The 12,828-nt window shown below is 35.4% G+C and overlaps 2 protein-coding genes across 4 annotated transcripts in view; both read left to right on the forward strand.

The window, feature by feature from the left end:
* The window catches only part of avil (advillin), a 31,304-nt gene extending 27,802 nt beyond the window's left edge, over nucleotides 1-3,502 (forward strand). Inside the window, exons 17-20 of one of the 2 annotated variants that reach the window (XM_065241960.2) lie at nucleotides 6-194; nucleotides 297-365; nucleotides 454-564; nucleotides 2,687-3,502. In XM_065241960.2, the coding sequence (XP_065098032.1) occupies nucleotides 6-194; nucleotides 297-365; nucleotides 454-564; nucleotides 2,687-2,800 (483 nt within the window). In that variant the 3' untranslated portion in view covers nucleotides 2,801-3,502. The remainder of the gene's footprint in view (nucleotides 1-5; nucleotides 195-296; nucleotides 366-453; nucleotides 565-2,686) is intronic. The other variant, XM_065241961.2, reaches the window with a different exon arrangement.
* Nucleotides 3,503-6,039: 2,537 nt separating this feature from the next.
* Nucleotides 6,040-12,047, forward strand: tegt (testis enhanced gene transcript (BAX inhibitor 1)). Of its 2 annotated transcripts, none has more exons than XM_065241962.1 (10): nucleotides 6,040-6,162; nucleotides 6,629-6,706; nucleotides 6,908-7,016; nucleotides 7,185-7,305; nucleotides 7,388-7,436; nucleotides 7,630-7,727; nucleotides 9,924-10,003; nucleotides 10,303-10,403; nucleotides 10,757-10,832; nucleotides 11,418-12,047. In XM_065241962.1, exons 2-10 carry the CDS (start codon nucleotides 6,651-6,653, stop codon nucleotides 11,439-11,441), a joined length of 714 nt encoding a protein of 237 aa, XP_065098034.1. In that variant the 5' UTR covers nucleotides 6,040-6,162; nucleotides 6,629-6,650; the 3' UTR covers nucleotides 11,442-12,047. The 2 variants fall into 2 exon arrangements, with proteins under 2 accessions (XP_065098034.1, XP_065098035.1); XM_065241963.1 differs by having other exon boundaries at nucleotides 6,081-6,157.
* The last annotated feature ends 781 nt before the right edge of the window (nucleotides 12,048-12,828 follow it).

A 12,828-nucleotide genomic window follows, 5' to 3' on the forward strand; every position in this document is an offset into this window, starting at 1 on the left:
TCCAGATATTCCTGTGGATAGGAAATGAAGCAAATGAAGTGGAGCGTCGGGAATCTGTGACCATTTGCCAGGAATACCTGCGGACTCATCCTGGAATGCGAGACCCAGACACACCTGTAATGCTTGTGAAGCAGGGCTTTGAACCCCCGACTTTTACCGGCTGGTTCATGGCGTGGGACCCATCAAAATGGAGTGTGAGCCTGATTTACATTGCATCAACTAACCGTAGAGAGTTTTTCTTACATGACATGTCTGTGTATTACGCGTCACACACTCTTTTTTTATCTTTACAACAGGATGGCAAAACCTACGAGCAACTGAAGGAGGAGTTAGGAGAGATCACAGTACCAACTAAAGTTGAATCTGTATGATCGTATTTCCTTGTATAACATGAACAATTTACATTTCATAGTTTTTACTTTAAATTTGTTTTAAAAATGTCCTCCCTGACAGCAGGAATCCGGTGGTGTCGAGGGTAAGGGTGCTTTAGAATATCCACCAGAAATGCTGATGAACAAACTGGCAGGGGAACTACCTGAGAATGTGGACCCCGCCCACAAAGAGGTGTGTAAACTAAAAGATCTACGCTTGCTTGCTCCCCATGACAACGTCTTCAGGGATTTTAAAGAGGGTTATTCACGTTGTTTTTAGAGGTTATGTTCTTGAATTTGGATGGCTAGAAGTGGAGCTTGACGTAAAGCTCAGATATGCAGATGTTTAACATACAGCAGCTGCATAGATTAAAGGCCAGGAAAGAAATGTGTGTGTTTAAATAAATTGTCTAAATGTATTCCAATGAAAACTGAATTTTAAAAATGTCTGTAAATATTTTAAACAGAAAAATATCAAAAGTACTTATAGCAGGTGTCTCCAACCCTGTTCCTACTCCTGATTAGCTGCTTCAGCTGTGTTTGATTTCGGTTGGATTTAAGATCTGCAGGACGGTAGCTCACCAGGAGCATGGTGCGAGACCCCTGATTCCAAACCTTTTTTACAATTCCTAGACCTCACGATTGACAATGTATATCAGAGCAAAAACCAAACCATGAGGTGAAAGGAAATGCCTGCAGAGCTAGAGACAGGATTGTTGTAAGGCACAGATCTAGGGAAATATATTTCTGCTGCACTGAAGGTTCACAAGATCACAGTGACCTCCATAAATCTTAAACGGAAGAAGTTTGGCACGACCAGGACTCTTTTAAGAGCTGGTCACCTGAACAAACTGAACAAACAGGGGAGAATGGTTTTAGTAAGAGTGCTGATCAACAACCTGATGGGCGCTCTGCCTGACCTTCAGAGATCCTGTGTGTAGTGAGTGGCAACATTGCGTTTCGCTAAGAACGACACACATCGCTCATGACCGAGAATGAATTAGCAATGACATATTCTCCTCTCATGATGTAACCGGTTATCTTAACATCATCTGATATGCTCTCATTTCATTTGTTTTCGGGTTTAAACTGCAGTGAACTTGTGTGCCTGTCTGCCACTCCTCACTGGTGTTTTTATTTGGTTTCATTGAACTTCTATCATTGGCTCGCCCTTGTTGGTTGTTTTCATCAACTTCACCCAAAAAAGTCATAATTTTATCATCCTCATGTTGTTAGAAACCTGTGTGAGTTGCTTTCTTTTGATGAACACAAAAGAAAATATTTTGATAAATAATGGTGTACACACACAGTTGACTTCCATAGTAGGAAAACAAATACAGTCAACTGTGTGTGTACAGTGTGTGTGTCATTTATACAAATATTTTCTTTTGTGTTTAACCGAATAAAGGAACTGATGACTGTTAATGCAGACAGAAGTTTTATTTTGGGTTGAACTGTCCCTTTAGTAAAAGATGTTGAATGTCATTCTCCGATCAGAGAGAACAAATGAAGTGACCAGGTGTCAAAAGGCCCTGAGACTAAGATACAGTAAAAAATTGTATTCATAATCTTGTCCAATCAATGCTGAAAAAGCCATATCTCTATTAAAATTATCCTAATAAATTATCTTATAATTATCTAAATTATATGTTTTATTCTCATTTCTGTTTTCTGTCGGGTTTTAATTACGAGCACATTCATATTTAAAAATTAACATATGGATTCAGAAAATCTTAACTAAGTCTATCACTCTTTTCTCTTAAAGGTGCAGTGTGTAATTTTTAGAAGGATCTCTTGACAGAATTGCAAAATAATATACAAAACTATATTATTAGGGGTGTATAAAGACCTTTCATAATGAACATTTATGTGTTTATTACCTTAGAACGAGATCTTTTTATGTACATACAAGGAAGGTCCCCTTACATGGAAGTCGCCATTTTGTGCCGCCATTTTCCTACAGAAGCCCTTAACGGAGTAACTTTTTTACTAAGTTGTCTCCGACGATGACATGTTTGTCCGGTGGCGGCTACCGTAGCTTCTCTATATGTTTCAAAAGTGAGGGGTAAGCAGTGGACTAAAATTTACACACTGCACCTTTAATAAACAGGGTTTATAAATAACTATAAAATCGAATAAATTATCATGTAACATTTTCTTAGCTGCTGGACTGTGTGAATGCAGTATTGAATTATAAATATTAATAAATTATTATTTCCCTAGTTTTTTATGGTAAACAAAATAAAAAAAATCTTTTTTTCATGTTGATGTATAATTTCATAAAATTTTCTTTTTCTCTTTTTCTGTTATTTCAGCGATATCTCTCTGATCAAGATTTCCAGGCCATATTTGGAATCTCCAAAGAAGAATTTAACATAATGCCTCAATGGAAACAGGGCAATGTAAAGAAACAAAAAGGGTTTTTTTGAGCTAAGCATGCACACATAACATCCACTGCAGGTTACTTAAACAATATAATGTGATTGTTCATCACTAAAATGTGTATTTAAAAGATAAAGAGTATCTAGTTAAACATGTAAGACATTAAGGGGCAGTTTCCCGGACAGAGATTAGCTTAAGCCAGGACTAGGCCTTAGTTTAATTTAAAAATATAACTAATTTTAACAAACATGCCTTACTAAAAACATTACTTGTGTGCATTTTGAGGCAAAAGAAAGGGCACTGATGTATTTTAAGATATGTCAGTGCAAGTTGTTTTCAGTTTGGACAGCTCTTACATTTATTTTAGTTTTGGACTAGTTTAATCCCTGTCCAGGAAACAATAAATAAATGCTTAGAGCAGCAAATGCATAGGTTTTCAAATGTTTATTTTAATTTTTTGGGGGGAGGGTTGGGTTGTTACTATTCTGTGAAATGTACATTTATTGAATACAAACAGATTTAAACTAAACCTAATGGCTCAATTAGCCAATATCTTAATAAGATTGATTGTTTACTGACTGTATGATGATACCAGGGATTTAAAAAATGGTTTGATTTTTTTCTTCTGTATGTGCAATTATATCTAAACTTTCTTAACCAGAAAAGATTAAAATAGTTGGCATTGTTACTTAACATTTTTGGAAAATGTATTAATAGCTGTCAAGCTCAATAAAGGACACAAAAATAAAATAAAATCAAACATGTACTACCTTGTGCTATATTCCAGTACAGACATACACTAGAACAGTGTTATTATAATGTACTGCTCCAAGACACAAAGAGTTGAGGATTAAAACGTAGATTTATTAAAAGGGAAGGAGGTCATACACAGATAAGCATTTCAATTCTCATCACATCAAACCACCATGCTTAAGTCCGCCCTTGTCTAGTATTGTTGGTTCTACGTGGTTCCTGACTCACCTACGTGTTGTACTTACCTTCAGTGTGGTTATCCTCTGCTCTTCTTCTCTCTGTTGGATCTCACCTGCAGTCCTACAAACAGATAAGAAGAACTGTTACTGGCCTACTTTACCATTGAATAGACATATGACTGTTTCTTACCTGATTTCTTTAAATGGTCAATGAATGGCCTGTTTTATGACGTTCACGTGGTTTTTACATTCAAAAACATCAAAAGCCATAAGTAATAGGTATTTTGTACCCTGGTTTTGAGGCTGGCTTGATGGGCCGGCCGCATTGAAGACCTGGACGTAAACGTCCATTGCTAGGATAGTTTCCTTTTAGTTTAGGAAATTGTTTTGAAACCCTTAGGTGTTTAAAAATAGCAGCCGAACACATATATGTTCAAGCTACAAAAGATTCTGGGTGCTTGAGATAATACACATACATGACAATACGTATGGTGAAGTAGCAACAAATCTTCAAACCTCACTGTATACAACACAGTAAGCGGGCATCAGAATCTAAATTGTGGCTGGTAAGTCCTGAACACTAACTTTCTATATTTCTAACGTTATAATACAGTTATATTATGTTGAGTGTTGGACCTATAGTTCAATGTTTTTAGTAAATTAAAACAATCATACATGTCACGGATCAGGTCCCACACAATAGCGTTATATTAAAAAGTCAATCATCTGTTCTCACGTGCTGTTTTAAACAGTCACAATGATTTTCAGAATTATACAATAAATAAAATACACTTTCAAAAACACTCAGGAGTTTTCTTTTTGACTGAACCACAAAAGCACATTGAAATGATTGATCTGTAATAAAATGGGGACCCAATTACAGCACTTAAACAAGGAAAAAGTCAGATTTTCATCAAATGTTTTATTTAGGGCAAGCATATCATTAACTCCCCGTTTAATTATGCACATGTTTGCCATTAAATCTGTCTATAAAAAAAGTAGGCACTATAGTAGCATTATCACTCAGAGAGATGAATGTTTTATGAACTTGCATAATAGAAATGACCCAAGTTCACCTAACCATATTAAGCACTGGTCATACGTTATCAACTCCCCCTAGTGGTGAACCATCGGATTTTCTAAACGTTAATTTAAAACAAATATGACGCAATGAAGCGTCGTTTGCTATAATCACGTGACCACGTTGCTGCATAGATATCTATGGCCAGTTTGGAACACGCTCAGCAGCATTGCTTCGAAAATCGCCCATACCAAACTTTGGTATTTTTAAAGAAACATATGTGAGAGGTGATAAAAAGAGAACAAATGAAGATAGGATTATTTTTTTCTGTTCTTTAATTTGATATATTGTTTGTTTGTACATTTGAAGAAGAAAATTTTCTGTAAAGGATTAAACTTTTGTGTAAAATCATAAAAACCTTGTGAAAATCATAAAAATGATGGGCTGGCTAGCAACTTTGGCAGGGAAAGAGTTAAAGTAAATTGGATTATTAGATACTTAAAAACATAAATTAAGATAGTATATAGAATCATTTTCCAACTATTTGTATAAACAAATGTGACTTTGCATGTTTGTTGAAGTTTTATTATTCAATTGAAAAAAAACAAAAAAGAATAGCATGGACTCTGTCCTATGAACACAACTTTTCCCATTTGGAACAACAATATTGTGTACAAAATAAAGCTTTTCTTTGATCAATGGTATGAAAATGATATTGTACCTGTAAAGTCAGTTACTGAACAATTATGGATATTTATTAACCTCTTCAGCTCTGCAGCATAATTATCATTTTTCTTTTCTTTTTTGCAGAATTCGGAATAAGTTAACTCTTAAAAGAGTCCCCTACACATACTTTGGAGTAAATAAAAAATAGGCTTATTTTAGAGAAAACACTTTAAATTGTGGCACATGGGTGGAATAATTTATGTTTTTTTTTTATTGTATTTGTTCATAATCTCATCATAAACACAAATAAAATGTCAGATTATTAGATTAAAAAAGTTTTTGTTTTAAAGTCTTATTATTTAGGACCTGTCTGGTCAATGACCCTACAGAAAGTTACATTTGATACCACTAGGTGTCAGTAAACAGGCCTTAAATGATCTTTTAGACAGAAGATATCGATATGTAATCTGATATTTAAAACTGGATTGCACATATTAATGTATTTAAAGGATCAAAAACTGTTAAAGAAATCTACCCCTATGACTAAAACGTCAGTCTCTGTACTGCAGGATCATGCTACTTCTTAAATCAAAGAGTGTAGAAGCAAAATGAACAGCATTTTGTTGTGAACTATCCCTTTAAGGCCAAACGCTTCCTGTGCACGGCGTCATTACGTTTTCGACGAAACGTCTGACATCATCGCGTTATTACTAATCTGTATGTACGTGATAGGGAGGTGTTGAGTTTTACCCAAGAACAGACGAGAAGACACACATTTTCACATCGTACGGTAAAAGTAAATTTTATTTTTGTAGTAGAGCGATGAGTAGTGATGTGTTTGATCGATGATTATTAGGATTAAACCCGTCAGAAAGAGCGAGAATCTGCGAAACACGACGCGTAAACAAACACGCCACGATACACAACATACAGCTGACATATTGTCAGAGTGTGTGTCCACTAACAAATCTTCTGTCAAATACACACAAACATACACACAAACACACACTGTTAGAATGATCTGTGTGCTTTAGATCGAGAACGGGAACTGTTTGACATTAGTTACACGAGGAAGTGCTGTTCACGCTTATTTTCATTTTCTGACGACATCTTTACATCACCTCCTTCTTCCTGAATAACAATTATATCGCGAGCAGTCTAATGACTTTCACTCACTTCTACATATACGTTAGATAGAAATCAGAAATAAGTCTTAATGTCACATTTTCTCTCTCTAACTTTATGTTTCTATTTAGGTGATCTCCAGTGAACGGAAACATGAACGTCTTTGATCGCAGCTTAAACTTTGACGCTGTCTTTAAGTTCTCACAGATGTAAGTTAAGTGTGTCACGTGATTTACGTCATTATTATTATTAGTTTATATTCATGTAAATGATATTAATCAACACTACTGCATGAGTTGAATACAATTAATAGCACAGCAAATGTTAATTTAGACACTGAACTGTCTTGTTTTTGTCTACAGTAAATGTTATTTAATAAATTGAAAGTGATAATATTTGTCTGTTATCAGTTCTCGTTCGACCCAGCAGCATTTGAAGAATGTCTACGCCAGTCTGGCTGTTTGTATGCTGGTGGCGGCCGCCGGCTCTTACGTCTATTTGATCACGAGAATCTTTCAGGTGACTGATGACCTTTACATATACTCACACATATTTCATTTACTGCTGCAAGCACACAATCAGCATTAATTTATTGCCCTTGTCATAGGCTCTGATCTCTTTCTGATAATGAAATAAATGTTGGAAATGAGCATGACGATTGTTTTAAGATGACTTGATCTGTTTCAGAGCGGACTGATAATAATGCTGGGGTCACTTGCTCTGATGGGTTGGCTCTCTATGATCCCTCACAGTCCTCAGACTGAGAAGAAGAGGTTGGCCATCCTGGCTGGTTTCGCTTTCTTGACAGGTGAGATGTTTGTATCGTCTCCTCAAACTTGTGAAACCGCACAGATATTCCTGGTGTAACGCTAGCGTTGTGTTTTAAACAGGTCTCGGACTCGGCCCGCTCATTGACCACGTCATTGCCATCAACCCGAGGTATTTTGCCCTCAACACAGAGTAAACATTATATTGGTGTGATGTTGTTTGTTTATTCTCTGGTTAAACTCTGACCCAGGGACACATGCAATACATTTAGTCATTCAGTTACATTATGAAAGAAGTTGTGTGTTAGATGCATTTCTCATAAAATATGAAATGAGTGATGTCCTCTGCTCTATTATTTCTACAGCATTATTGTGACTGCTTTCCTGGGCACCTCCATCATCTTTGCCTGTTTCACACTGAGCGCTCTGTATGCCCAGCGCAGGAGTTATCTCTTCTTAGGAGGTACACATCAAAACTGCTCTCAGAATATTTCTTCCCCCACATGGTGTGTGTGTCTGTGTGTGTATTATTGATTCTTGAGAAAAGGGAGAAGAACACGATAGGTTTTGTTACATTATAAATAAATTACAAATAAATATATGGGATCCATGCTGGCAAAATAAGTCTGAATGCGCACCGTCTAATTTTGAGCTATAGATGCAAAATAAATCATAAATGTCGAATATGTGAGATTGCGAATTGCAACCATTTGCTTAGTACCCAGCTAACCCCTCCTTTTCAAAACCCATAGAGAAGTTACAGCAACTTCCATGTAAGGGGACCCGCAATGTATGTAAATAAAAACTGTATATACTAGGGTTATAAAAACAATACAGTTCATTATGTAAAGTCTTTATACATTACTACAGATGTTCCGATACCATTTTTCTCTTCAACTCATTTATTTATACAGCACCTTTAAATGCAACTGTGCACAAACCATACATGTCTTCGAAATAACCCTATACACTACTGATAACATAGTTATGTGTGTGTGTGTGTGTGTTATATATATATATATATATATATATATATATATATATATATATATATATATATATATATATATATATATATATATATATATATTGTGACCTCTCTTGGCACGAAACACATTAGGATAATTAAGTCATTCGATTAGAATTAGAAATTAGGATTTCATTTCGGTTTAAGAGATCCTGCAGCTGCCTGCTATTGCTCAAGTGGACAGTTTACCCCACTTGACATCTCAGCTTATACTTTTATACTGTTTTTAACATTTTTTGTATTTTCTGGTTGTATTCTATTAAAGAGACTGAGAAATAATTATATATGATAACTATACAATTGCAAAAACAACAAATCTAAGATGGTAGCATGGTGGTCTAAGACTTTTGAACAGTACTATATATAGAGAGAGAGGGAGGGAGAGATTATATTGCATTTCTGTCAAAAGATCTTTCTAGAAGTTACACATTGCACATAGTGGGATGCAAATACATGGCATGGGTATGCAAATGCCATACCTCACCTTTATGTTGTGTCAACTCTGTCATTTGCTACTTTAATCTGATCTATTCAACAATAGAGTTAAGTCTTCAGTTCATGTCAGTGGTGTCAGGACAAGAAGACATTTTATTGTGTAGTTTAGCTTGGATGTTTTAATATTATATTATACGTGTACAGTACATGCTATTATTGTACATTATTTTCCAAGTCTGTAAAGCCTGCTGTAACATTTATTTTATTCTTATGACTTCTGTTATCGTCTTACCAGTGAAATGCTTATGTTCACCGCATAACTGCAAAAGCTTTTTTTTTTTTTGAATATCACAAATTGGTTAGGGTTGCAAAACAAATTGTGATAGTATTTCAGTGATGTGTTTAGGCTGCTGGATGATTCAATTCAATTTTATTTATAGCACTTTTCACAATTGTTAATTGTTTCAAAGCAGCTTTACATCAATAGATGTAGGCAAAACATAGAAAAGCGAGCGTAGTAATAATGTTTGTCTCATTGTCCTCGAGATTGAGGAAAAAATCCGCTCGGTTCCAGACAGGCTACCTATTGCGGCATAAGTATATTACCCAGATGAGTTATGTGAATGCTTTGTTCTGGACAAACTAACAATTGCGGGATAAATACATTTACTGGACATTTTATGTGAATGATTTGTTAAAGAAGAATGTCTTAAGTTTGGATTTAAATTGATCGACTGTGTCTGATACTCGAACATTATTTGGTAAATCATTCCAGAGCTTAGGGGCTAAGTAGGAAAAGGATCTACCACCTTTAGACACTTTTGATATTCTAGGGATAATTAAGTGGCCAGAATTTTGTGATCGATGTGTACGTGATGGATTGTATTCTGATAGTAATTCTTTAATATACGAGGGTGCTATGCCATTTAAGGCTTTGCAGATGATTAGTAATATTTTAAATTGTATGCGATATTTAACTGGTAGCCAGTCTTAAGATGCCAGAATTGGACTTATGTTAGTATTTTTAGATTGAGTAAGCACTCTTGCGGCAACGTTTTGAACCAGCTGTAACTTGTTTGATGAGGAACTAAACTAAATAAAACCATTAAACAAATAATAAAACTAATCTAAACTACGGAAAGTCAGTGTTTTTTGTTTTTTCATTAGTTTATGATTGTATTTGTTTGATGTTTTAAGGCATACTGATGTCCGGACTGACTGTTGTTCTGCTGGTCTCACTTCTCAACATCTTCTTTGCCTCGGCCTTTCTCATGAAGGTATGTGATCTAGATCAGTGTTTCCCAATCCTGGTCCTTGAGGATCCCCTCCCAGAAGGTTTTCAATGTCTCCTTATTTAAAACACCTGATTCAACTTATCAGCCTCCTTCCAAAATGGTAAACATGTCTCCCTTTCAAGCTAAATCAGATGTGTTAAATAAGGAGACATCTAAAACATTCTGGGAGGGGGTCCTTGAGGATCAGGATTGGGATACACTGATCTAGGATATGATGTGACTGTGTGAAACAAAGATTGAATTAGTGATGATGATGTTAATCGTGTTTTGGTTTGTCTCAGGCTCACGTGTATCTGGGGTTGGCTGTTATGTGTGGATTTGTGCTGTTTGACACTCAGCTCATCATTGAGAAGGCAGAGATGGGAGACAAAGATTACATCTGGTAATTATAAGCTCAGAATGACCTTCATGCTATGGTCAGGAAGCAACACACGGCTAGTTTTAAACATTGAAATGAAATGGCACATTTTAAATAAATAACATTCATTTATTATAATGGGATGTATGAAAGATGGACAACTATACAGTTTTAATAAATAAGAAGTTCTTATAGTCAACGGATAACCAGGTGATAGTATTTTTACAAATGCTGATGATACACTAATGGCACAATGTAAGGAGGAAACAATAGGAAAACTAATATTTTACATAAATAATCCATTGTTTAATAAAAGAAAAGAGTGAAGTCCACTGTTGTCCCCACTAATTTCATGAATGTGTGGGTTTTTTTTCAAGGCATTGTGTGGATCTCTTTATGGACTTTGTGGCCATCTTCAGAAAACTTCTTATAATCCTTGCCATGAATGAAAAGGTACTGTAAATGAAACACAATGGATATGTTTACATACACCCATTACCTTAATAATGAAAGCGAAAGTGAACAGCTTGTCAAGTATGCAACGCAATCTCGAAATATGACCTCTGCATTTGATGAGTTATGAACACACGCATTGCAAGTCGTGAACACAAACACACCCAGAGCAATGGGCAGCTATCCCAGTTTTGTTGCCATTGTCTTGCTATTACATGTTTCTGTCATGAGAATTATGTGGTGCATAAATAAGAGGTAAATATAAGACGTAAAATAAATGTGCACAATGTATTTTTGCATCCGACTGAGAAAATACTATGAATCATGCTTTGCATGCGTACTTTTTCCTGCTGATCGGATCATGGACTACACCCCCCTTTCAATACGATCCAAATGTGCCTCCGATCGACCTCAATAGTATTGATTAAGGTGTTTACATGACTGCTTCTTAATACGATTGAGCCATCAATACGATAACAAACGGATTATTTGGTTGCATGTAAACATACCAACTGTTCTGTATCACATCTCTGCTATGAATTACTTTCTTTTCAATATTGTTGATTCTTGTGTTATTTTTTGTAGGACAAGAAGAAGGAGAAGAAGTAATAATGTTGAACATGAACGAGCTGAGCTGAATGCTGTCAAATAAGCAGCTGTGATGTGAATCTAATATTAATTTGTTCTAGATTCTATTTGTATGTGATTTAATATGAGGTCTTAATTTTATTTGATAATGATTCCTGGTCTTTCATTATGTTGTCATGAGTTTAAGTGGGCCGGTTTTGTTTAACTAGAGAAAGCATCAGGTGAAGTTGAATTTCTTTACTGGCTTACTGAGGCAGAATGAAGAGGAGAAAAGATATTCAGTTGAATAACTGAAAGCTTTTCATTTTGTAATCTTAAGTATCATCTGATTATTAAGTCTTGTCCGTGCAGGTTTGAGTATCATTTGGTTTTTATTAATAGATGGCTTGCCTGACTGATGTGATAAGTAGATTTATGACAGAAGTGTAGTCAATGATTCAGATTTTGTTCTGCTGACTGCATTAATGATTTATTTTTTTGTTGCCAATGTCACACTAGATGTCTGTTGTAGCTAACAGGTTTTTTTAGGTTTATTCTGCCAAACATTGGTAATGGAAATCACCAATGACACTTTTATTTTATTCATAATTGTGCTTTACAAACTCAAATAAACACTTTCACAGATTATGTTTTGCTTTTTTTTACTGTGCTCTGTTATGTTACACTGCTGCACGTCTACATTTATATTTAGACATTTTGCAAACACTTATCCAAAGCAACTGACAAAAGCCAGAAAACCAAAATAGTGTTTGTCTTAGGAAGGCAATAATATGAAACTTTAATCTTTAAATGCAGATGCTCATAACTTGTAACTGGTGGAAATGGTGCATTAAAGTGCTGTATATGTATTGGTATGTGTGCAAGGTATGTAAAGTCAAAGTGTTGTTGTAGTCCATATAGATGTTGTACTACACTGATATATTGAAGAGTACTGTAGTACTCTGTACAGATTAATAATGTGTTAACATTTAGGATCCCATCATACACACCATTTTTTGCTAGTTACAGCCTGACGCAGTTTAAAGCCTGAAATACACTGCACGATTATAGGCTGTCCCAGATGAAAGATTATATTGTGAAACGATCGCCATTTTCCCGGTCTTGCATCCAAAGATGGCCTATGATAGTTTTCTGACAGTGTCAGACATTCAGCATGATCAACGCACAGTGTGTTTGCTGCTACAACTAGTGCCTGCTGATGATGGTGTTGCAGCCTATGATTCAATAGGTTTCATCATTGTACAGTCTGCATGCTTGTCATACCCAAGTTTAAATGATCCAACGAATCATAATGAAAGATCCTGCACTATATCCCAGGCTTAAATAAATGCATTTGTGCCCATTTGTGTGCCCATGGGCATGCTGGTCTGAAAATGTGGGGCAAATTGTTAAAATATAATAGACTATG

This window comes from Paramisgurnus dabryanus, chromosome 14, assembly GCF_030506205.2.
Source record: "Paramisgurnus dabryanus chromosome 14, PD_genome_1.1, whole genome shotgun sequence".
NCBI lineage: Eukaryota > Metazoa > Chordata > Actinopteri > Cypriniformes > Cobitidae > Paramisgurnus > Paramisgurnus dabryanus.